This window comes from Sminthopsis crassicaudata, chromosome 3 (assembly GCF_048593235.1).
Source record: "Sminthopsis crassicaudata isolate SCR6 chromosome 3, ASM4859323v1, whole genome shotgun sequence".
NCBI lineage: Eukaryota > Metazoa > Chordata > Mammalia > Dasyuromorphia > Dasyuridae > Sminthopsis > Sminthopsis crassicaudata.
The window spans coordinates 214,200,206-214,224,564 of record NC_133619.1 but is presented as its reverse complement, the minus strand read 5'-3'; the positions used below and the strand labels follow the sequence as shown (position 1 = coordinate 214,224,564).

The 24,359-nt window shown below is 34.9% G+C and overlaps 1 protein-coding gene across 1 annotated transcript in view; it reads right to left on the bottom strand.

The window, feature by feature from the left end:
- Window positions 1-3,321: 3,321 nt before the first annotated feature.
- Window positions 3,322-24,359, bottom strand: part of CTPS2 (CTP synthase 2) — a gene marked incomplete in the record, with an annotated part of 155,377 nt that continues 134,339 nt past the window's right edge. Inside the window, 3 exon segments of the mRNA XM_074299909.1 lie at window positions 3,322-3,596; window positions 6,233-6,343; window positions 11,422-11,439. Coding sequence (XP_074156010.1) covers window positions 6,274-6,343; window positions 11,422-11,439 — 88 coding nt within the window.

Sequence of the window (24,359 nt, the reverse complement as noted above, 5' to 3'; positions counted from 1 at the left end):
TAGAGAGTATTTAATAATTTATTTAAAAGGGAGAGATTTACTGGGACCAAATGGCTTGGTCCCAGAGCTGAATAAGACTATTGTCTCCAAGAATCCAGCAAACAATGTTAATTCTCAATGGCATATATACACGTAGCTCAGCCTCAGGGAGTAGAGGGAGACAGGGGCGGAGTCAGAGTGTTGAGAGCAGGAATGGGACTCTGACAATCCAGTTCTGACAGGGTGAGGAGAGGCAAGGGAGATATGTGATAATAGGGGTTACAGAATGGGCAAAGGCACCCAACATTCTGATGATGCTTAAATTAGAGGGTCTTTCTCCTTATCTGGACCATCATGATTAGGAGGGAGTAGTGGTTGAGCAGAACAATTAGGGAAACTGAGGTAGGACTGGGTCAAGACAATTAGGGAAACTGAGTCAGGACAATAAAAGAGAACTGTGGCATAACACAGCCTAGTTGAAGTAGTAAGGTACTCTGAGGAGAAAAGATGTAGCATTTATCAGACATGCCAAATATACCACTTCCCTTGGGATCCTTGTGGAGATAGCCAAGAATCTAAGCCTAAGAGTCTTGAGAATAGCAATGCCCACTAGACTACCAGATCTTATTCCAACTTGGGTCCCATAGCTATTAGTGAAGGGAGTAAGCAGTCACAGTGGAGGAGCCCACTTTCCTCAACAACCACCACTGTAAGGTCCAGAATTCTCCAACCAAGGGAACTCTGAGCTTCTGCCCCCCACACCCCTAACCAAGGGATTAGGGTACAAATTAACTATACTATATACATATATATATATATGTATATGTGGGTATGTGTATATGTGTGTGTGTGTGTATGAATGGTTTAATAATGACAATGGATTACTGTGTCGGGGCACTTGCCAGACAATTCATTGGATCTCAGATTCCCACACTAATCTGTGAATCCCTTCAAAGACCCTTCCCTCCCTCCCTCCACAAAGTCCTATGGTAATTATAGAAATCAAAAGAAGGCGGAGTCATAAAGCACCATTACCTATGTCATTAGGAATCTGCATGATGCTTAGCAAGCAGTTCTAATTTTAAGCCTAGCCCCAGGGCTTAGGCAACCCACCAGCACCCTCAGGTGATATCCAAGGTTATATGGTAGACTCAGTGTCCTTATTATAGCTAGCCCCTGCTACTACATTCTTGTTATGATTTTCAACTCAATAGGGATCCCATAAGACCATCTGCTTGCTGGTCAATTTGATTAAGTTTCCAGACACACATACAAGGTTATTTGCTAAACACAGGGTATGAAAATAGCTTTCTCCCCCTTATAATGTTTTCACCTCAATAGCATGGCTTTTACCCCAATTGGGACTGCACAACTGCTGTCTAACTGTAACCAAAGGGCAAGTAAGCCTAAGAGCCCTGGGAGTGATAGCATCCCCACACACACCACTGGTCTTGCTTCCAGATGTGCCCTCATACACCACTTACCGAAGGGTAAAAAAAAAACTTCAACATGAAAAATAACCACTTTTAGAAACTAATCTCATACCAATGACTATTCTTCTAGTATTAAATCAGGGCTTGATTTTTTTTTCACTAGAGAAAATAATCTGAGAAAGTATTATATAGCTCCAAAACAATTCTTTATTTATATAAAATAAAGATGTGGAAAGGTATTTAAATGTCATAAAATTGCTTATAATTTCACTAATAAACTGGCAGCTTTGTCATTAGGACCTTGAAAAGCTCCATGGAAGACATACAGTGAGAAATTTGACCACATTCTTTAGATAGTGTTATTCAAAATGATAAATCAGTTTTTTTCAGCAAACTGTTCTTAATTTTTTCATATGTTGTTGAAGTTGAATTAGTGATCTAAACACTCTTCCCATTCTGGAATTCCACATTTCTGTGAAATATGGTATGAAATGGTTAAAGGCAGCAATGAATAAAGTTCCATCCACAAAATGGAAGAACATCTAGCTAAGGGAAATATCAATTTGATTTATAACCTGATTCAAACTGGCAAAGGGAAATGATTGGACATTTCTGTAACTATGTCAGTATTAATACTGATATGTTACCACCTCTGTAGCCCCTTTCTAGTCAGGTAACTCAAGGAATTCAACTACTCCCTGCCCAATTTCTTAAGTAAATGCTGACTAGTAGATCATTAATTTTAAGAACTTCATGATTTTTGCACCAGTGGTCTGTATGTTTTCCTGTGTCATTTATGTGAAGTCACGGAATGTTGAGTGGGCAAAGCCACTCCACCATACTGGTTTCATTGGTTTCCAATCCAAGAAGTTTTCAGGGAAAAAAAAAAAGAATAATTAAACAATAACCAGGATTGCTTTCAGTTTGAGCCTGAGATTCACCTTAATAAACTCATGGCTTTAGTTCTTTTCTCATCTCTAGATGAGTTTAGAAATTCTGATCCTCAATACTAAAAACTCACTTGGAACTCATTCCTCATTTCAAATTAGCCTTTCTACTCTTTCATGAATTTCTCTATTCACAATTCAAGTCCAATTTTCAACCTAAGCTGTGTCTTTGAGAATAGAGCATTTTTGATGCATAAGTTTCCATTTTCACAGAGAAGACCTTGCATTTCCTGGATGTTTTGCTGACAATCCCAATGACATGAACTGTACATGAATAAACTATATCAGATTGCTTTTTATCTTAGGGAGGGGGAAAGTAAGGGAGAGGGGGAGAGAAATATGGGACTCAAAATCTTACAAAAATTAAAAAACTATCTTTACATATAATTGAAAAAACAAAATAATATTGATAGCACTGATGACAATTTCAATTGGTTAGTTCTGTTTTAATCTTATAAAATTATGAGAAATTTATAGTTGGGTACCTTCATATAATGCTTGGTATCTGACAGCACTACTCAGAACTATTATTTTACCAACTCTTTCTCCCCCACCCAAATTACACAGTATCTGAATAAATTCTACTTTCAAGGGGAAGAAATACACACATACTCCAAAATCTTCCCATGCATAATCAATAGTAGAAATCAGAAACTATAACAGAGTTGATGACTGCTTCATTTGCATGTTAATGGGAAAGAATACTAAACAAGATGAAAGATATAAGCAAGCTTAGGAACCATTCAAATCTGGTAGAGTGTTCCATTAGATAAAAAGCCTAAGATTTTGGTTTAAAAATGAGTTACATTACATCTTGCCTACTGCCTTTTCCAAAGAACATGTCTTGTAGAGTTCAATTAACATGACTCATTGTTCAATTTTCTTGAATCTCTTTTTCATCATGGTAAACGGGACCAAAAAAGAAAAACAACAACAATAACAACAACAACAAACCCGACACATTAACATTAAAGAGTTTTATTTTCTTTCTGATAAGGCAATGGAGCCAACAATAGCCTTTGCAAGGGGAAGAGTAGAAGGGAGATGGAAATCATCTTTTTCTTTTTTCTTCCTTTGTGTGGAATTGGAATTAGATTACTACAATAGCTTTAAATCTCAAATCTATTTGTTGAAAGAATAAAAGAATTGTAGTGGTAGGAAAAGGGGTAGGAAAAGATTTGTATGTCGTGCCATTTGTTCCAGCAGTTCCTTCAACTGACTTCAACAGATTTGTAGGCTAAAAAAAAAGTGAGAAATATAATTATAAGCTTAACAATTCTTTAAGATTGATGGCTATTCATCACTCCACATTTAATATCCTTTGTCTTTATAAATGAGGACTGGTATGAAAACTCCTCTCTTTTTCTTGGCAGATTATTTCAATCTTTTTCATTGCAATATGGATTAATGACATGAGAGTAACTCTTCTTTAGTAGTCAAAAAAGCTCCACTAAGATCTTAAAACTGTACTCTGAATACATAATTACAAGGGCATTTTTCCTTGCTAAAAGGTTCATCCATTTCCATGCCTACCTTAAACCTTATAGGGATATCACAATTATTAGCTGATGTCTCTGAGCTTAAAGTTAATAAAATTACTCTGGTTACTCTCCAATAAAGTAAATTAAAGCCTCAGGAAGGAAAAAATTTGCTTCAGTAATCTACCTGCAAGCTTGTTGCAGCTCTTTACCCCTCGCACCATGTCCCCTCAACAAAAAGTTGATCACACTTCCCATATGATAAATGTGGTCACCTCCATGTATGATCCAAAGGCCTCTTATTTTTCATTAAGTGAGATGGGAAGAATGAAAGAAGGGAGGGATGGAGAAAGGAGGGAGGAAGGAAGGAAGAAAGGAAAGGAAAGAATGGAGGGAGGAAGGGGGTAAGGGAGGGAGGAGGAGGGAGAGATAAGGTGAAGAACTTACAGGACTGTGTGAATTCTTTTTCTGTATTTTATTTTCATTATTTCTGTGTCTCTGTGATCTGCATAAGTATATTATGTGCAGGCCCATATTTACTTGAGCCTTAGCCAGCTATAAACATATTTACTTAACCTGAGCTGATGACATTTATCGTATTTGACATTTATCGATATTTAGACTTATTAGTTTAAACACTGTCTGCTTGATTATCTAAAGCATGAAGGATTGATTTTCTGTTTCCTAGAAATCAAGTGATTTTGGGGAAACAGAAAACTTCCATTCCAATCTCTCCAGATAGCAATAACCAATTAGATGCCTCCCCCTCACCTTCTCAATACTCTCTTATTTGTGATGTAATCTCTTGTATAAAAGCTGTATATCTTTATTACTTCTTTAGCCCTCCTACCACGAGTTTTCTGTTTCCCTTATCTCGTGATAGAAGGGCTCATCCTCTAGAGGTTTTAATAAACAACCTTTCTGCTTTCTACTGAGTGATCTCTGAGTAGTCATTTTGGGTAAGGGCCATCTACATCCCACACAAGAGAAAGGGAAGAAGGAAGAGGGAGAGGAGGGGATGGAGGAAGGAGGAGAAGAAGGGGAGAAGGAGGGGGGAGGCAAGAGGAGGAGGGAAGAAGGAAGGGGGGGAGGAGGGGAAGGAGAGGAGGAAGGAAAGAGGGAAAGGAGAGAGGGAGGGAGGAGGCAGGGGAGTATAATTTCATGTATTATCCCCATTTTATTTTGTGTTATTATCAAAATTCAGAAGAAAAATAAATAAAAATGAATCAAGGGATATGATGAAAATATTGGGGGGGGAGGGGTTAAGGACATTATACAAAGTTCTCCCTGAGTACAAAAGATTTAAGAAGAAAAATAATGAAGGTAATCATTTGTAGTACCCCTCACGTCTCTTTCCCAAACAATAAACCTATAGTCAAGTATTTTCCTTCATCTATCCCTGGAACAACAATTAGACAAGTATTTATCAAGTACCTACTAAGATATTGTGTTAAGTGGTAAGGATATTAAGAAATGCAAAAACATTCCCTGATTTCAAGAAGCAAACAATTTCATGGCAGAGACAACATGTAAACAACTACCAGCAAACATAATATATACAGGATAAAGAGATAATTACAGAGGGAAGGAATGCACCAAAATTAAGAGAGATTAGAGAAAGCTTCTTGTAGAAGGCAGGACTTTTGCTGAAACTTGAAAAAAAAAAAGCTAGTAAAGCAAGCAGGCAAGAGAAAAGGAGGGAGAGAATTCTAGAGATGGGAGACAACAAAAACAAATGTTGTTGGGAGATGCTTTGTTCAAGGAACAGTAAGGAAGCCAATATCACTGAATTACAGAATATGTGGGGGGGGGGAGGTAAGGTATAAAAAGACTCAGAAAGGTAGGAAGGAGCTAAGTCATGAAGAGTTTTGAAAACCAAACAGAGAGTTTTATATTTGATCCTGGAGCTTTGATCTTGGAGTCAGTGGATTTTATTGAATAAAGGGGTGACATAGATCTATATTTTAGGATGCTTACTTGGATACCTGAGCTGAGGATGAATTTAAATGGACAGACTAAGACAAGGAGATAAACCAGAACGCTACTGCTACAGTCTGGGTATGAGAGCCTGCACCAGTATGATAACAGTATTATTACAGAGGAGGTACATGTAAAAGATGTTGTGAATGTAGGATCAATAGTTCTTGGCAATAGCTTGTATGTGGGGAGTGAAAGAGAATGAGGAGTCAAGAATGACACTCAGATTGTAAATCTAGGTGCCTTGGGTAACCAGAACAGTATAGTCATTGGTCCTTGATTTTTCAGCAGTTTAAGATAGTATAGGACTGAGAAAACACAGAGGGATTGTAATCCCAAGCACTGACTCATCATGAATACCCTGAATTCAAAAGAATAGTGAAATTTAAAAGTGAAATTAAAAAACATTTCCCCTTACCTGTTTGGGTCCTTTCTGTCACGAGGAATCACAAAGGAGTCTCAATTTGCTTCCATTTCAGAAACCCTTCTTTCTGGAAGACTGTCATCACTAAGATCACTGTAGCTGTCACTGAATAGAAAGAGTAAGTGATCTGAAACCATTCTAATTATAATGCTAAAGACCTCCACTATCTAATCTCAAAAGTTAACACAATTAGCTATTGATACGTGGTTATGATGGTTTTTCATGATGACTAATCCACAATGTACAAAGACGTAGTTTTTGCTAAAAGAAAATGCTCATGTCTTAAATTGGAAGTTATCAATTTAACATATATGCACTGTTTTAACTTAAATTTCATATTTTAATGATTTTGAAACATGGCTTGTCAGCATGCTTCTAAAGCTTTAAAACTAAAGCTATTTTCCTATTCATTCCCCCAATTCACCCTCAACACACACCTTTAGTTATTTACTAAAGGAATAAGAAGTACTTTCTACTAAAGGAGTATTTTTTTTTTAATTGAGAAGTGCTTTTTTCTTTTTTAAATTAAAAAAAATTTTCAAGCAATAAGCATTTATTTTATTAATTTTCCTTCCTATCTTCTAAGCCCATTCCCCATGGAGCAAAACAAACAAACAAACAAAAAAATAGCCCTCCAAATTCCTTGATATAGATCTGCAGAATTTGGCAACAACAAATTCCCACAATCACATTCCCAAAAATGTATGTTTTTTCTGAATTTTAAGTTCAGCACCTCCATCAGGAGGTAAGAAGTTTCATTTTCATTCTTACAGATCCTTGGTTTATCATTTTGTCAATCAGAGTTCTTCAAGTTGTATTACTCTATAACATTATCATCATTGTATAAATTGTTCTCCTAGTTTTCTTCACCTGGCTCTGCCCTGAATATGTTAAGGTTTTTCCAGTTTCCTTTGAAACTGTCTATTTCATCATTTCTTATGACCCAATAATAAACACTCCAATTATGAACTCTATTCATTTTAGTAATGCCAAAATCCTAAATTTTTTTGAAATTTGAGAATGTCATTTGTTCCATGTGGTAGGAAAGGGCTCTTGAACTTGCTCATATCCCTAATAGAAATGGGTTAGTCTGGAATTGCTAAGTGAGTTCATGACACTGGAGCAGCAACAAGAATCAATGATATAATGAGATTTCTTTCAATTCACAGCAATTGCTTATACTTCTTTCAACTTTCCTCTTTGGCTAGAAAGGACACAGCATATAGTTCAGTGACCTTATTACTATAGCTACTTACCTAATTAGAAAAGTACAAATGTGGCCTTGTCTGTTTAAAAAAATAAACTCATACACTTTCACAGCCTTAGTTCATTAGCAGTACTAGAAACTCAAGATAAGGTACTGATCACATGCTGATTCCAATTAGCAAGGAAGCTGTTAATTCTGTCTTCCTGCTAGAACTGGCAAATATTATGATATACCCTGATATCAGGGTAAGGGAGGGGGAAGAATAATTTAATATATCTGATTAGATCTGGTCTAACATCTCTAGTTTCTAGATTCAGCTTTAATGCTATTTTCTGCTGGAGACTTTTTTTTGCTTCCCGATAGCCACAGTTAATACTCTCCCAGCTTCTATTTTGCACATAACTTTGTATTGACTTATTTGTACTGACTTCTACATGTTCCTTCCCCAGCCCACTCAACAGAATGTACTTTCCAAGGGAGCAGAGAGAATTTTGCTTCTGTTTCTGCCTTCGCATCTCAGCACAGCCATTGTACATTATAAATAGTAAATGAACAAATGAATGGGATCAATTTTGAATCCCCTAGCAGATTCCTTGAAGATATATGAATAGAGTAAACATCTCCTATTTGGAAAGTATTTGTTCTCCTACTATCATAGGGGTGAGAAGGATTTGGAAGGTTCATCAATTGAACAAGTGTTTGTTGGAGTTTGGGGGAAAGAAAATGTATAAGAATAAATCCAAAGTGGAAAATGGCATCTGCATCCAAAAAGAGAACTATGGAGAGTGAATGTGGATCAAAGCATACTATTTTCACCTTTTTTTTGGTTTATTTGTTTTTTCTTTCTTATGGCTTTTCCCTTTTGTTCTGATTTTTCTTTTCTAACATGACATATGAAAATACGTAAAAAATGTATGTACATTTATAACCTACATCAGATTGTTTATTAATGTGGGGAAGAGGGAAGTAAGGAAGGGAGGGAGAAAAAAATTTGAAACTCAAAATTATAGGGTTGATGTCTGGCACCAAACGATGGGGTTTAGTAACAATTCACAAGTGAAGAATTCACAATGGCTTTCTCTTTGCCAAAAAGTACCTTTTTTATGAGAAAGAGTTACAGACAAAATGAAGAGGTAAAATAGACACCAGGAGTGGTAAATATGAAATAGATTTGGGAAAGCATAAAGTTAATTAGCAAGGAAAGGGGTTTTAACAATTAGTAATGCAAAAGGACTCCAGAATCCAGAATTCTGCTTGCCTGCCTCCTTCACTTCTCCCCCTGAATACCAAGACCTTTAATTTATCCTGACTCTGGCTGACCTCAAGGCCCTCCAGGGAGCTAGTCTGCACTTTACACAGGACCTCATCAAAATTTTACAAAATGTAAAGTTGAAAAATAATCTTTACATGTAATTGGAAAAAAAAATATACTATTTAAAAATAAAAGTTGAAAAATCAACTTTACATGTAATTGGAAAAATAATATACTATTTTAATCTTTAAAAAAAAATTATATCCAAAGTAGACCTAGAAAACTCATTTCAAAAAGAAAAACATTATTTTCCCACCAAAATCTACCCCTTTTTTCTAAACTTCCCCAATAACCATCAAGAATATCACCATCCCTCCATTAATCTAAGTATGAAACCTCAGTTTTATCTTTGACTATTCTGTTTCATTAACTCCACATATCCTATCATTTGCTAAATCTCACGTGTCACTTCTCTATCCACAATGCTTGTCCAATTGCCCCTTCTCCACTTACATGCCTAGTTCAATAAATAATAACAACATTGCATTCATGCCATACATACTTATATATATAAATATACATTAGGCTCTGCCCTCAAGGAGCTTACATTGTAATGGGGAAAAGGAGAGATACTTCATTTTTATGTTTGTATCCTTAGCTCTTAGTGTAATCTCTGAGAGATTTCACATCAAAACCTATAGGAAGGAAAGAGTCACTGTAATCCAGGGAATCACTGTAATCCTTGCTATTCACTCAGCATGTTTTCATTGGCTGTTCTACATCTATGGAATGTTCTCCCATGACTTCAAATTTCAATTTCAATTCAAATCACATCTTCTTCAAAAATCACTTTCCATCTACTCCATATGCTTAGTGCCTTCCCTTTGAGATTGTCTCAATTTATCCTGATGTCAGCTTGTTTGTACATAGTTGTTTGTATATTGAATTCCTCATTAGTTTATATCTCCTTAAAAGTAAGAAATGTTTATGTCTACAGCAATCAGCACAGTGCCTGGCACCATAGTTGATGTTTAATAATGCTAATCAAACACCTAATCCATTTAACTTCTGGACATCTTTGATGGTTAAGAGAATTTTTCTTATATCAAGTTAAAATCTTCGTGTTTGTTTGTTTTGGTTTTTTGCAGCTTTCATTCATTTATCTGAAGATAAAGAAAATAAATTTAATCCTTCTGTATGATAGTCCCCCAAATACTGAGTCAGTTATTTGCTCTTCCTAAGTCTACTGTCATCTGTGTAAATGTTTTATAATCCTTATTAGACTATAAATTACCCAAAAGACAGGGAACATAATTGCTTTTTGTCTTGTTAGAAAAAGCACAGTGCCTTATAGCAATAAAAGAAATAGCAGTGGCATACTGATATTTATATGTTCTTTAAGGTTTGTAAAACACTTTACATACATTTTGGTGATCTTTACAATAGTAATTTAGGGTAAGGGTTACAGTTATTATTATTATTGTCCTTTTACAAATAAGGAATTGAGACTCAGGAAGTTAAGAAATTCATTTGTGATCAGGCAGCTATAGTCTGAAGGACTGGAACCCAGGTTTTTAGGAGTAGAAAGCCAGAACTCTGTATCTTAAGCCAAAATATACACCAGCAGATGATTAATAAATGTCTACTGAGTTTAATCCTTGAGGAGCTCTGAACCAATCAGTTAAATAACTGATTGGTGCATGCAGAGGGCATTGCTAAGAGAGGAAACTTCCTTCAGCAACTAATAGTCTTTTAAGTTATCTGGGGAACTTCCCAGAATGGTAGAGACAATAAGTAGCAATGATGAGTCCTTCCTATCTGAGACTTCCTTTCAATATCCTTTATGCTGGATTCTAAATATTCCAGAGGTTACTGGAAACATCATTCCCATAAAATAAACACAATATTGTTTTGCTAAAAACAAAAACAAAAAACAAAACTTGCTAGGAAGAGATTTTTGTACCTGTCTCAGGTACAAAACCCCAATCCCATACAAGAGAAGTTTCTACCAAAGATAAAAGTAATACAAATCAGCAATTGGAAGAAAAGATTTAGGGACTAAATATCCCAAATGATATAGGTTCTTGTTGTTTGTGCTTCCCTTAAAAGATAAAAAAACATGGCTACCTGTCAATTGAATATTTAACCCAGAGCAAGTATCTCCCATACATGCACATGCTTTGGAAAGAAAAGCAGAATGACCACAAAAAAATATGGTGCTCCTAGTTCCACTTCTCCAAAGGCAAAGTCTAAACCACCTGCAGCAGCACAAAGGGACTAATCCAGCCAGTGTGATATTTACAACATTAATTTAAGTACGACAATTCTACAAATGGAACATGGAGTTAGTTTATGACCATCAAATTAAAATCCTAAGGGTTCTCTGATGGAGGAAAAATTTCAGAACAATATGGGAAAAAAAAATGTATCTTTACCAAAAGGATAGGAAATCCCTAAGATTGGAAAATTACAACAGTAATATTTTGTATAATATTTTTGTGCTGCCTGATGGTGGCGATTAGAACATTACCCACCAGTTGACTGAAGAAAGGGTTGGTCTTAGGCTTATACACAGGTGTAAAAAGAATTCATTATAATTCCCAGCATGCACCAACCCTCCTGCTACCATACTGCATATCAAAGCATTGTTAATGTGAATAAGCATGTTTACAGCTTGCTACCATGCACATAAAAGTTTTCTCAAAGCATTATTGCTGTACTTACTTCTTTCTGAATGTGCCCCTGGAAGCCATAAAATATAAAAGCAATGAAATAACAGCTTAGTATGCTCTAAAAGAGTTTTGCACCTAATTGAAAAATGCACAATACAGTCAAGGGCAATTATTAAATGCAAAATGTTCAATGTTATGATTTATTCCCTTCTAGTGCTAGTAACCCAAGTGCAAATAATGCACAGAAATTTGATTTGGGAGGAGGTAAATACTTTAACCTATACTTGAACAACAAAATTCTTTTCTTTCTAAATGTAATACTAGCATTAGTTATTTAACATCATAAATCAAAGGCTGTGTCTACTTAATTTTCACCAAGTTAAAGGTTCCATCTATGACAGCATGGGGAATTCCCAGATGTCAGCCCTACTTCTGCAATTCACAATCTTTGTCTTGTTGTTCTTTCTTTGTTCTTGAAGAAGACCAATTATATCACAAGGGTAATGTTTTGAAATGAGGTAAATCTATGCAGTCATCAGCCTCACTCTCCCCTCCAGAATCATGGAAAGCAAGATGTAAGTCAAGACAACCAGTGGTGGTCTGGGGAATGACAGAGGGAATCAATCTTAGAAAGTGCCTAAAGTGTTGAAAGATAAAGCCCATAATCATGCAGACAGAACTGTCAGAGGTAAGAGGTGATTCCAGGTCTTGGATGCTGGCTTTATCAATAATCGATAATTGACAATAAATAATTTTTATTGATTATAAAATCAATGTAATATTGAATAATATCTATATAAAATCGATAATTTTTATTGATAGTTCTTTTTGAGGTAACTGAAGTTAAACCAATGGCTAGTAAACGTCTAAAGTCACATTTGAACTCAAGCCCTACTGATTCCAGGACTAGGGTTATACACTGTATCACCTAAGCTATCCCTGGTTTTATCCATTTTGACAAGTAATTCTGAATTTAAAGCTTTTCAGTTTGACAATTTTTTGTAATAAACCTGTTATCAATAGGATAGTGTTTAATCAATGTCAATTTCCATTCCAACTTTGCTATAAATATGACAATTAAAATAATGAAATAGTCATTCCCTATGTCAATATGGTGGCCCTTAATAGTGACCCAAGGACAAACAACATAATGATAATTCTTTGAGAATTTTGGATAATGAACTTCATAGAAGGAAAACACTTCCAGACTCGAGGGAGTGTTAGGAACTGCCGCATAATACAAACAGACTAAAAGCTATTGCCATTACCATCACACACTTAACTCTGCCCTGTTGGCCTTCTGATCACAGAAAAGTATTAGACAATCATTCATCAATATTTTCTAGGCTTTATTCTAGGCCTAACTTAAATAGACATGATTCTGACCAACGGGGAACACTTATCCCTGCAGATATTCCAGGGCAGGCAGAAGTGCTATCTCAGATCACTTTTTCAATTCCATCAATCTCTAGATAGACATATTCCAATTCTATTTTCAAGTGTAACACTCTTAAAAGGTGCTGAGCTGCTCTTTGAGGATGTGTCAAGATATGGTTAAAATAAAACTACCATTTCAAATTAGTATGGCAGAAATTAGGCATGGACCCACACTTAACACCATACACCAAGATAAGATCAAAATGGGTTCATTATCTAGGCATAAAGAACGAGATCATAAATAAATTAGAGGAACATAGGATAGTTTACCTCTCAGACTTGTGGAGGAGGAAGGAATTTGTGACCAAAGAAGAACTAGGGATCATTATTGATCACAAAATGGAAAAGTATATGACAAATTGAAAATTTTTATACAAACAAAACTAATATAAACAAGATTAGAAGGGAAGCAACAAACTGGGAAAACATTTTTACAGTTAAAGGTTCTGATAAAGGCCTTATTTCCAAAATATATAGAGAATTGACTCTTAATTTATAAGAAATAGAGAATTGACTCTAATTTATAAGAAATCAAGCCATTCTCCAATTGATAAATGGTTAAAGGATATGAACAGACAATTTTCAGATGATGAAATTGAAATTATTTCCACTCACATGAAAGAGTGTTCCAAATCACTACTGATCAGAGAAATGCAAATTAAGACAACTCTGCGAAAGCACTACATACCTCTCAGATGGCTAAAATGACAGGAAAAGACAATGACAAATGTTGGAGGGGATGTGGGAAAACTGGGACACTTACGCATTGTTGGTGGAGTTGTGAAAGAATCCAGCCATTCTGGAGAGCAATTTGGAGAGCTCAAAAAGTTATCAAACTGTGCATACCCTTTGACTCAGCAGTGCTACTCCTGGGCTTATATCCCAAAGAAATACTAAAGAAGGGAAAGGGAGCTGTATGTGCAAGAATGTTTGTGGCAGATCTTTTTGTAGTGGCTAGAAGCTGGAAATTGAATGGATGTCCATCAATTGGAGGATGGTTAGGTAAATTGTGATATACGATGTTATGGAATATTATTGTTCTGTAAGAAATAACCAGCAGGATGAATTCAGAGAGGCTTGGAGAGACTTACATCAACTGATGCTGAGTGAAATGAGCAGAACCAGGAGATCATTATACACTTCAACAACATTGTATGAGGATGTATTCTGATAGAAGTGGATTTCTTCGACAAAGAGAAGATTTAACTCAGATCCAATTGATCAATGATCAATTACCTACACCCAGAAAAGGAACGCTGGGAAATGAGTGTGAACTGTCTACATTTTTGTTTTTCTTCCCAGGTTATTTTTACCTTCTGAAACCAATTCTCCCTATGTAGCAAGAGAACTATACAGTTCTGCACACATACATTGTATCTAGGATATACTATAATATAATTAACATGTATAAGACTGCTTGCCATCTAGGGGAGGGGGTGAAGGGAGGGAAGGGAAAAGTCAGAACCGAAGTGAGTGCAAGCAATAATGTTGTAAAAAATTATTTATGCATATGTACTGTCAATAAAAAGTTATAATAAAAAAATAAATAAAACTACCATTTCAATAAAAATTCTAAAGTATTCTAAATTGCTCTTGAAAAAGGAAGAAAAAGTGCTGGGGCTGATTTCTCTCCAATTTCATTATTGGCCCTATCATGAATAGATTTAATAATATATCATGGTGCATGGCATCCTACTCAAGAATTAATGAGTTCAAGGGATGTGCTGTGGTAGTTCTGAGATGAATACAAAAGCTGATAGCAAAAAAATCCAGCTCTCAGAAGCGGCAAAGAAGCATTTCACTAAGCAGAAATACTGGGATAAATGCAAAGCAAGCTACATACAGAAAATATAAAGATTGGACATATACACTGGGATCCTTAAAGTAAATTTGGCATAATAGATTTAAGACTTAAAGGGATTTTAGAAGCAATCAATACCACATCATTCTCATTTTCCTTATGCATAAAAAAATTAAGTGATTTCCCAGAATTACAAAACCACAACAATTTGAATTCATCTTCCTAACTCTAAGTCCAGTGCCCTAGGCACTGACATCATGTTGTCTCTTTTCCTATGCTTTGTCTTTGGAATTATAGCTGGAAGCAACATCAGATGTCACCTAACCCAATCACATTATTTCACAGATGAGTAAACTGAGGCCCAGAAAGATGAATTTGCCCAAAGGTCACACAGATACTACATGGCAGAATCAATATCCTAATAAGAATCCTTAATTTAAATTCAGTGATCTTTCAAATTGCCTCTCAAAAGAAAAAGATTTTCTTTATTAAACACTTAACATAATTTAACTTTAATTGTTGCCTAATACTTTTCCAGATGATAATTTTATATCTAGAAGTATCTTAAAAAGAGGTTAATTTATATGGAACTATGTCCTCTATTCTGATGAATAGAAAGTCTCAGAGAGCAATTCCACCCACATAATCCAGTTTTGCCTGCTTATGACCTTCAGAGCAAACAAAAAAATAAATAACAAGCTATTTGAAAAGAAGTTAAATGGAAACAGCAATATTATATGACAATCAAATGTGAATGATTTAACTGTATCAGCAATATAATGATCTAAGACAATTCTAAGCAACTTATGGTGAAAGGACTGATGGAGTCTAAATACAGGTCAAAGTATACTATTTTTTACTCTTTAAAATTTTTGGTGTTTTTTGTCTTTTAGTCTTTTTTTTCCATCATGACTTAATATGGAAGAGTTTTACATGACAGTATATATATAATCTGTATCAGATCGCTTACTATCTTAAGGACAGAAGATATAAGGGGAGAGAAGGAGAAAATTTGAAACTCAAAATTTTTTGATGAATGCTAAAATTTGTCTTCACACATAACTAGGAAAAAAACCAATAAAAATAATTATATATAAAAAAACAAAATTATTTCCAAAAAAAGGAAAGAGGGAGGGAGGGAGGGAGGGAGGGAGGAAGGGAGGAAGGGAGGAAGGGAGGAAGGGAGGAAGGGAGGAAGGGAGGAAGGGAGGAAGGGAGGAAGGAAGGAAGGGAGGGAGGAAGGAAGGAAGGAAGGAAGGAAGGAAGGAAGGAAGGAAGGAAGGAAGGAAGGAAGGAAGGAAGGAAGGAAGGAAGGAAGGAAGGAAGGAAGGAAGGAAGGAAGGAAGGAAGGAAGGAAGGAAGGAAGGAAGGAAGGAAGGAAGGAAGGAAGGAAGGAAGGAAGGAAGGAAGGAAGGAAGGAAGGAAGGAAGGAAGGAAGGAAGGAAGGAAGGAAGGAAGGAAGGAAGGAAGGAAGGAAAATGGGGCTTTATTTTCATAGGAAGCTTGGAGTCGTAAGAAAGATTTGCAATTTTCTAAAAGCAATACAGTCCCCTTTCTTTTTTCTATTCGATTCTGGGTCCAGTTCACTATCTATTTGTACTGTCTATCCTATATATACTGTTGGATGAGCTCCCTATGATTTCTATCCAAATGCATGACCTTGCTTATCCATTTGATCTTTACTATTTGGGTGCACAGGCCATACTCTTTTGAGTGAGTATAAATATGTCAGGAGGTTTTGTGATATCTTGGGGCTTAATTCTATTAACACAATGTTATTTTCAAATAGGAATGTCTGGAAGATCTAACCATCCACTGAGAATATAACCTGCATTCTGTCCTAAATTATTTCCCTCATTGTGCAGAATACAGAGCTCCTGGCCAATATACATTTTCCTCAAATGATGTTTATTATCAGAGTCACTGAATAGGGTTATTTTTCTTTTATCCTTCAAGGAATTGTGAATAATACAAACATGGGAGATACCTTGCTATACAAGATCTTGTAAGCCTATCAACAAAAACCACAAAGGAAGCTGATAATTCATGACATCATTTTCGTATATGGTAAAGATGTGGTCCATTGCTGAATATCATTTAAGAAGACCTGCTTGCTCCTTAATGCTGCCCTCATTAAATATTGTTAATTTTCCTACAAATTTTTATATAAATGGGAGAGTAGCTATATAAGCAGTAGTTAATAATGTTTGGTTTCCAGGAAAATATGAGAATTACCTCTGCTCATGACATTTTGTCCACTTCATCATTAAAAAAAAGAATATGAGAAATGAAAATGTGGTGATTAAGTGAAGTTGTTTGCAATGATATGAACTAATCTCTGTATGAATAACTGTGTTAATACTCTCACCCCATCTTACATTCTGAGTTTAAGACAATTGATATTTTTGTAGTGCTTTGCAGCTTAGAAAACACTTTACATACATTATCACATCTGATCCTCACAACCACCATGTGAGGTAAATATTATGGCTGCTATAACTCCCATTTTACAGATAAAGAAACGGAAGCTAAGATTTAGTTACTTGTCCAAAGTTACATAATTCTCTAAGGCACATTTTAAACCTTGGTTTTCCTTAGTATGTGTTCTGGCTCTATCCAACTATACCAACTAATTGCCTCAAATTATCCCTTGAGAAGATACTAATAATATCTTACATTTATATAGGTCTGCAAAGCACTTTTCAAATATTATTTCATTTGATCTTTACAACAATCCTGGAAGGTAGGTGTTATTATTATCTCCATTTTGCAGATGAAGAAACTAAGGTAGAAAACAATTAAGTGACTTGCTGAGGGTCTTACAGCCAATATTTGTCTAAGGCCACATTGGGACTCCAACATCCTGATATAATGTATATCAAACTGCTTGTATTCCCAAGGAAGAAGGAGGGGAGAGGAGAAGGAAAGGAAGAGAAGAATATAGTAGGGAGGTAGAATAAGGAACTCTAAATTTAAAAAAAGTTAAAAATGTTTTTATTTACATGAAAAAAAATTTTTTTTAAAAAAGGCTCATCCTGGGCTTAAATTCCAAAGAGATCTTAAATTAAAAGAGGGAAAGGGACCCACATGTGCAAAAATGTTTATGGCAGCCCTTTTTGTAGTGGCAAAAAACTGGAACCTGAACAGATGCCCATAAATTGGAGAATGGCTGATTATGGTATATGAATGTTATGTAATATTATTGTTCTGTAAGAAATGACCAGCAGGATGAATACAGAGAGGCCTGTGAGTGAAATGAGCAGAACCAGATTATACACACCATCTAGACTATACAATGATCAATTTTGATGGATGGCTCTCTTCAACAATGAGATGATTCAAACCAATTCCACTGTTCAGTGAAGAAGAGAGCCAAGCCATCTACCCCCAGAGAGAGGATTGTGGGAGCTGAGTGTAGATCCAACATTCTCACTCTTTCTGTTGTTGTTTCCTTGTATTTTGTTTTCCTTTCAGTTTCTTTTCTTTTTCTTCCTTCTTGATCCAATTTTTCTTGTGCAGTAAGATAACTGTATAAATATATATACATATATTGCATTTAAGCAAAAGTTTGATTTTTTAAGATATAAATATATAATTTTTTAAAGATATAAATATGTAATTCTCCCATCCCAGCTCATTTTAGTGGCTCTAGTCACCAAAATTGTAACATTAATCTAGTATACCAGATAAAGAAGAGCACACAGAGTGAAAGAGTCCTTCCAAAATTCCTCATCTCAGAAACTAGCAAGCATAATGCTAGATAGTTCTTAGGCAAGATAGTCAATCACTCCTAAGTATTACATTCTCAAGGGAAAAAATCCAGTTAAATTCTTATTTGAACAACTTATTATATTGAATCAAACTGTAGACCAAAGGAGATAAACTATTTAAAACATTTTGTAAACCCTTTTAAAGGATTTTGTAATTTTATATTATATTTAATTATATATATATATTAATTACATAATCATATATGATTTTAAATTATAAAGATGATTTCTACATCCTGTCAGTGCCGCCATGTATTATTGCCAGTTATTGTCATTGTTTAGTCATTCAGTCATGTGTGAGTCACAGCACACCAGGCCCTTGACCTGCAATTTAATTAATTAACTGATTGATTAGTTAATTAGTTAATCGAACTTTAATCCTATCTATGGTGCTTTCCTAGCAAAGATACCAGAGTGGTTTGCTATTTTCTTTTCCAGTTCATTTGACAGATGAAGAAACTGAGGCAGTGATTTGCCCAGGGTCACATAGCTAGTGAGTATCTGAAGTCAGATTTGAGCTCATGAAAATGAGTCTTCCTGACTCCAGGCCCAGCATGATCCCCTACCACCTAGAAGCCTCTCCTTTTTGTTTAGGGCTTTCCTTAATCAAACAAAAAGGTCTGAGAAAGAAATCTCATTCATGAACCCCAGCACATTTATTGGGAATTACTTGTCTTAGGTACAAGGCAGAATCTTTGCGCTGAGTTAGGAGGCATCTGGAAGCAACTGATTTTCTGAGAAGTCATCCAAGGGCTTATGCAGAGATTGTTAGCTTCCCCTGCCTGTTGTGTAGAAAAGCCTCATATAGGCAGACAGCCCACCCAAATATCCATTTAATTTAATTTAATATCCATTTAAGGCTTTATATTTCTATATGACTTTGCACTTGCAAATTACCAGAGGACAGATTTTTTTTATGAATTATTTCTCCAAATCAACCTATGAAGCAAGTTTGTCATTTTATGTTATTCACAGGAGGATGTGAGGCATGAAGGGAACAAGCACTGTCAAAGAGCATGAGATCAAAGGCAGAGCCACATTATAATTATCACTCTGCTGCTGAAGCCATTGTGTTTTTAGGAAACACTATCCTACAGAATCTAGGAAATAGTTCTCTGACTCCTAGGCTCCTAGATTTTCCTTTTGGTTCTGCTGTCTCTTAATCTTAGTTTCCTCATCTGTTATATAGGAATAATATTTTCCCTTCTTATTCCAAGAATATTTTTATGAGCAAAGGTTTTGTTTTTTGTTTTTTGTTTTTTTTTTTTAAAAAACAACAAAGTACTAAATAAAAATAAATTATAAAGATGATCTCTACATCCTGGATCAATTCTCAATTTCTTAAATGAGGAAATGGCTTACTCTGTAAAATTCACAACATATATTAGTTTCTTAAATGAAGAAATGGTTTGTTCTGCATAATCCACACCATATGAATCAGGCAATAGGCAATATATGTAAAACATATGATGATAGCAGTTAAAGAAGGTAAACTATGATCCCCTTTTATTCATATATGTCTGAAATAAATACCCTCTCTCTCCTGGGTTGTCATAGGAATAAAATGGCACAGTATTTGTTAAGTGCTTTATGTACCTTAAAGTGCTATATTAAGGCTAGCTATTATAATCAAACATCTGGATATGATCCAGGGAATATGCAACTAGCTTCTGGTCAATCTCAACTCCTTTTAGGGGCCATTTAGGGGCTAAATTGAGTCTGAAATCAGGAAGACCTGAATTCAAACCCAAGCTCAGATACTTAACTAATTGTGTTAGCCTAGGCAAGTCACATAACCCGCTTGCCTCAGTTTCCCCCACTGTAGAATAGGGATAATTATTGCTATGGCATCTACCTCCCAAGGTTATCATGAGGATTATATAAGATATTTGTAAAAAGCATTTAGCACAGTATCTAGCATAGCTATCATTACTTAGATTCTTATTCCTACTGCCCCCTTCCCAAATAGTGTAAAGTAAACAAAAAAGATGAAATAAAGAGCCTTACACTGAGGAGTAAATTTGATTTCAATGGCACCACTGAAGCTTCCAGGAATAAGACATAATGTCCCTAAATAATATAAGCTCCCTGAAGCCAGGGGCTATTTTCTTTGTATTTTTGTCTTTGTATTCCAAGTTCCCAGCAGAGGTTGTACAATAAATGTTTATTATCTAAGATTAGAATATGGTTCTGAAAGGACTTATTCAAAATAAACAAAATAGGTAAAAGGGAGGAAAAAAGGCAGCATTTTATATTTAAAAGATATATTCATGTGAAGAAAAGCATTTTGGTGAAGATCAACAGAGTTAGAGACAGAAGTAATATTATCATCAGAGTATATACCACAGACCACTTAGATAAAAGGAGGATAAAGAGCACAAACGTGACCCATGGTAGACTAGTGAAAAAAGACTTCAGGTGTCTATCTGCTCATGTTTTCATGCTATCAAAAGCAGTGCAGTTAGTAATTTCTTTACCTGTTTTTATGATAATCTTCCTTCAAAAACCAACAAGAGAAAACTTTATTCTTGATCTGATTCTTACCTCTCAAAGGCAAGAACTGATTGTTGGAGTGGATGAGGAAAGCTACTACTTTTCTCAAATTTTTGATAGAAAATAAGAAATCTGGGAATAATTTGACATGATCCTTAAGTTTTATGAAAGCAAATTTCAAACACTTCAGAAGACATAAAAACTCTCATGAATGAAAATTCTAACCAAAAAATTCCAATCTAGGACTCTCAAGAATGAAATTTTAAGGACAAAGAAACAATTATAATGCAAAAGAAGAATTGTCTAAAGAGAAAAAAAGTGAATGCACAGAAAATGTCAGGCAACTTAGATTATAAATTGTCATCTACAGGAGATCAAAGCAAGGGCAGATAATAGAAGATGGCATGTCTGGTATCATCACAACTAACATTTAAATAGCATTTTGAAGGTTGTGAATCACTTCATCCTCACAAATTCTTTGACATAGGTGACATCATATATCATATATTGTATTGTTATATTATTAGTGAACAATTGCTATTAATAACATATTTATGTAGCAAATATTTATATATATTATAAACTATATAATTAATATCCTATTAATTATATATGTGTGAACATATAATTTATATTTTATATACACATACACACATATTTTTGTTATATCTATTGTGAATGTATTATATGCATGGGAATATTAAACCTCAGTATTTGATGAATCTGAGAGTCTAGTGAAGAAAACTACAGACAATAAATGGATTAGAATTTTTTAAAAAGCAATTAATAGAGTAAAGAGGAGATTCAAAGAAGGGATGGAACTATTATCTGAAATAAATGCAGATGGATAAGATGGATACAATGCTGTCATGTCAAATGGTTAGAGAAGGAAGGTAAAACTCATTTTGCTTCTCTTTTCCTTGCCAAAGGAATTGATTTGGGATATAGAAAGGACAAATTCCTTTCTGTGGAGTTTATATTCATAACTATTCAATTCTCAATATTATATGAGTTAATCCTCATAATAATGAATAATGGCATGCTTATCCAATTTGTAAATGACATTAATTTGAGAGGGACCACTTTGGATTTGAAAATTTGTAAATGACATTAATTTGAGAGGGAACACTTTGGATTCCAGAATCAATATCCAAAAAGATCCTGAAAAGCTATAACACCAGCCAAAATTTAATTAGCTGAATCTTAATAGGAGTAAATTCACTTAGCTTTAAAAATTGCAAGCATAAGGAGACATGACCAGACAACAGTTCATCTAAAAAAGGATCTGAGGATTTTAGTAGGTTACAAGTTTAATGTGAATAACTAGCATGATAAAATTGAATTAGTATAGGTCTATCATGAAAGAACAAGGAGGTGATAATTCTGTTGTGCTCTGCTCTAGTAAGAATACCTCTAAAACCTTGTGCTTAACTATGGATATCATATGTTAGAAAGGGTATAGACAAGCAAGAAAGTGTTCTCAGATGGGAGACAGGGACAATGAATGGTCCTAAATTCATAACATATGAGGATCAATTGAAAGAATTCATAATGTTTAACCTAGAGACCATTCCAGGAAGATATGATAGCTGAATTCAAATATGTGGCCTGCCACATGAAAGGAGGATGAGATGTTTGACCCCAGATAGGAGAATTAAGAGCTAAAGGGATAAATTTAGACTTGATGTCAGTAAAAACCAAAACAAACAAACAAAAAACCCAAAAATTCCTAACCAGTAGAGCTACCCAAATATAGATGAGCTGTGCTGCCTCAGGAGGTAATGGACTAACTTTCAAGCAAAGATTTCATAAACAATGGTTGACTATTTTATAAAAGAAATTCTATTTCAGGTCTTAGTCTAGGGATCCACTCAGCATCCTCCCAGTTCAGAAATTTTGTGATGTTATGAGCATTTCCATTCATATCTCTTAGTCAATGTCTTAACTATTTCTTTTTTCTTTTCTTTTTTTTTTTTTTTTTTTTTTTGCTGAGGCAATTGGGGTTAAGTAACTTGTCCAGGGTCACACAATTAGGAAGTGTTAAGTGTCTGAGGCCAGATTTGAACTCAGGTCCTCTTGATTTCAGGTTTGGTGCTCTATCCACTGCATCACCTAACTGCCCCTGTCCTAGCTATTTAAGGAATCCCAAGTGAGCTAAGAGTTGCCTTCCTTTGTAAGCAAAGAGATGATTTAATGCTGATACAGCATTTTCAGAGAAAAAAGGGATAGAATATAATGTCACATGCCCCTAAAAGAATGATATAGAAACTGGCCCTTTCTTTCCTCTCATTCTTAAATTATGACAATTAAGAGCCAAATGTTTTTCTTTTACACTGTTGTAAAATCATTGTGTACATCACTTTCTTGGCTCTGTCCACTTCACTTTGCATCAGTTCTTATGTCTTTCCACGGTTTTCTGTATTAATCATATTCTTACAGCCCAATAATCCATCACATTCAGCTAATTAGATTTCGCCCAATGTTATAGCCTGTCAGGATCTTTTTGAATTCTGACTCTGGAATCCAAAATGTGGTCCCTCCCAGGTTGATGTCATTTGCAAATTGAATAAGCATGTCACATTATTCATTATTATGGGTATCAACTCCCTATTAGTCTTTCCAGACCCAAAATCAATTCTTTTGGCAAGGAAAATAGAAGCAAAATGAGTTCTACCTGCTCTCTGTTCCCATTTGTCATCAAGTGCCACAACTTATTAGTCACTTCCCCATCTATGGGAATATACTTGATGGCTAATTCTTGGTGACCATAAGAAAGTGTCACTACAAATATTTGGGTGCATAATGGAGCCTTTATTTTTATCAATGACCTCCTTGAGAACCCAGCGGTGGAATCTCTGGGTTAAATAGCATGGACATTTTAGTTCATTTAGTCTGCATATTGCTTTCCAGAATGACTGTACTTATTTACAATTCCACAACTAACGCAATAATGTTCCTGTTTTTCTATAACCTTCCAGTGCTGACTACTTCCAACTTTTGTCATTTTGAAGAAAATAACTTCATAATGACAAGTGTAAAAATCAATCTGCTAAAAGTTATGAATACCATGGTAATAATATTTCAAGGACCTATCATTTTAACACAGACTTATAATCCATCTGCCACTAACTAGATATATCTCAATGTTTACTTAGCAAATATAATATACATAAGGCACCCCACTAGAACTACACACCTCTTCATATTTAATCAGGCTGGTTCTCAAATACACAGTCTATTCAAGTTTGTATTTCATCTTATGAAAATCTGTAAGAACTTGTGTTCTAGTCATAACCTTCAAGAACATAATCACCCTCTTTATTTTTATTTTTTTTCCAATATGGCTAATATGGAAATATAAATATAGATATATACATATTACCATCTCTTTGCTATGATGAGGCTTTAAAGGAGACCTTTGATTTGTTAATATTAGTCTACTGTACTAAAGAAAAATTTAAGTCTTTCTTTACTTCTCTATATGTACTA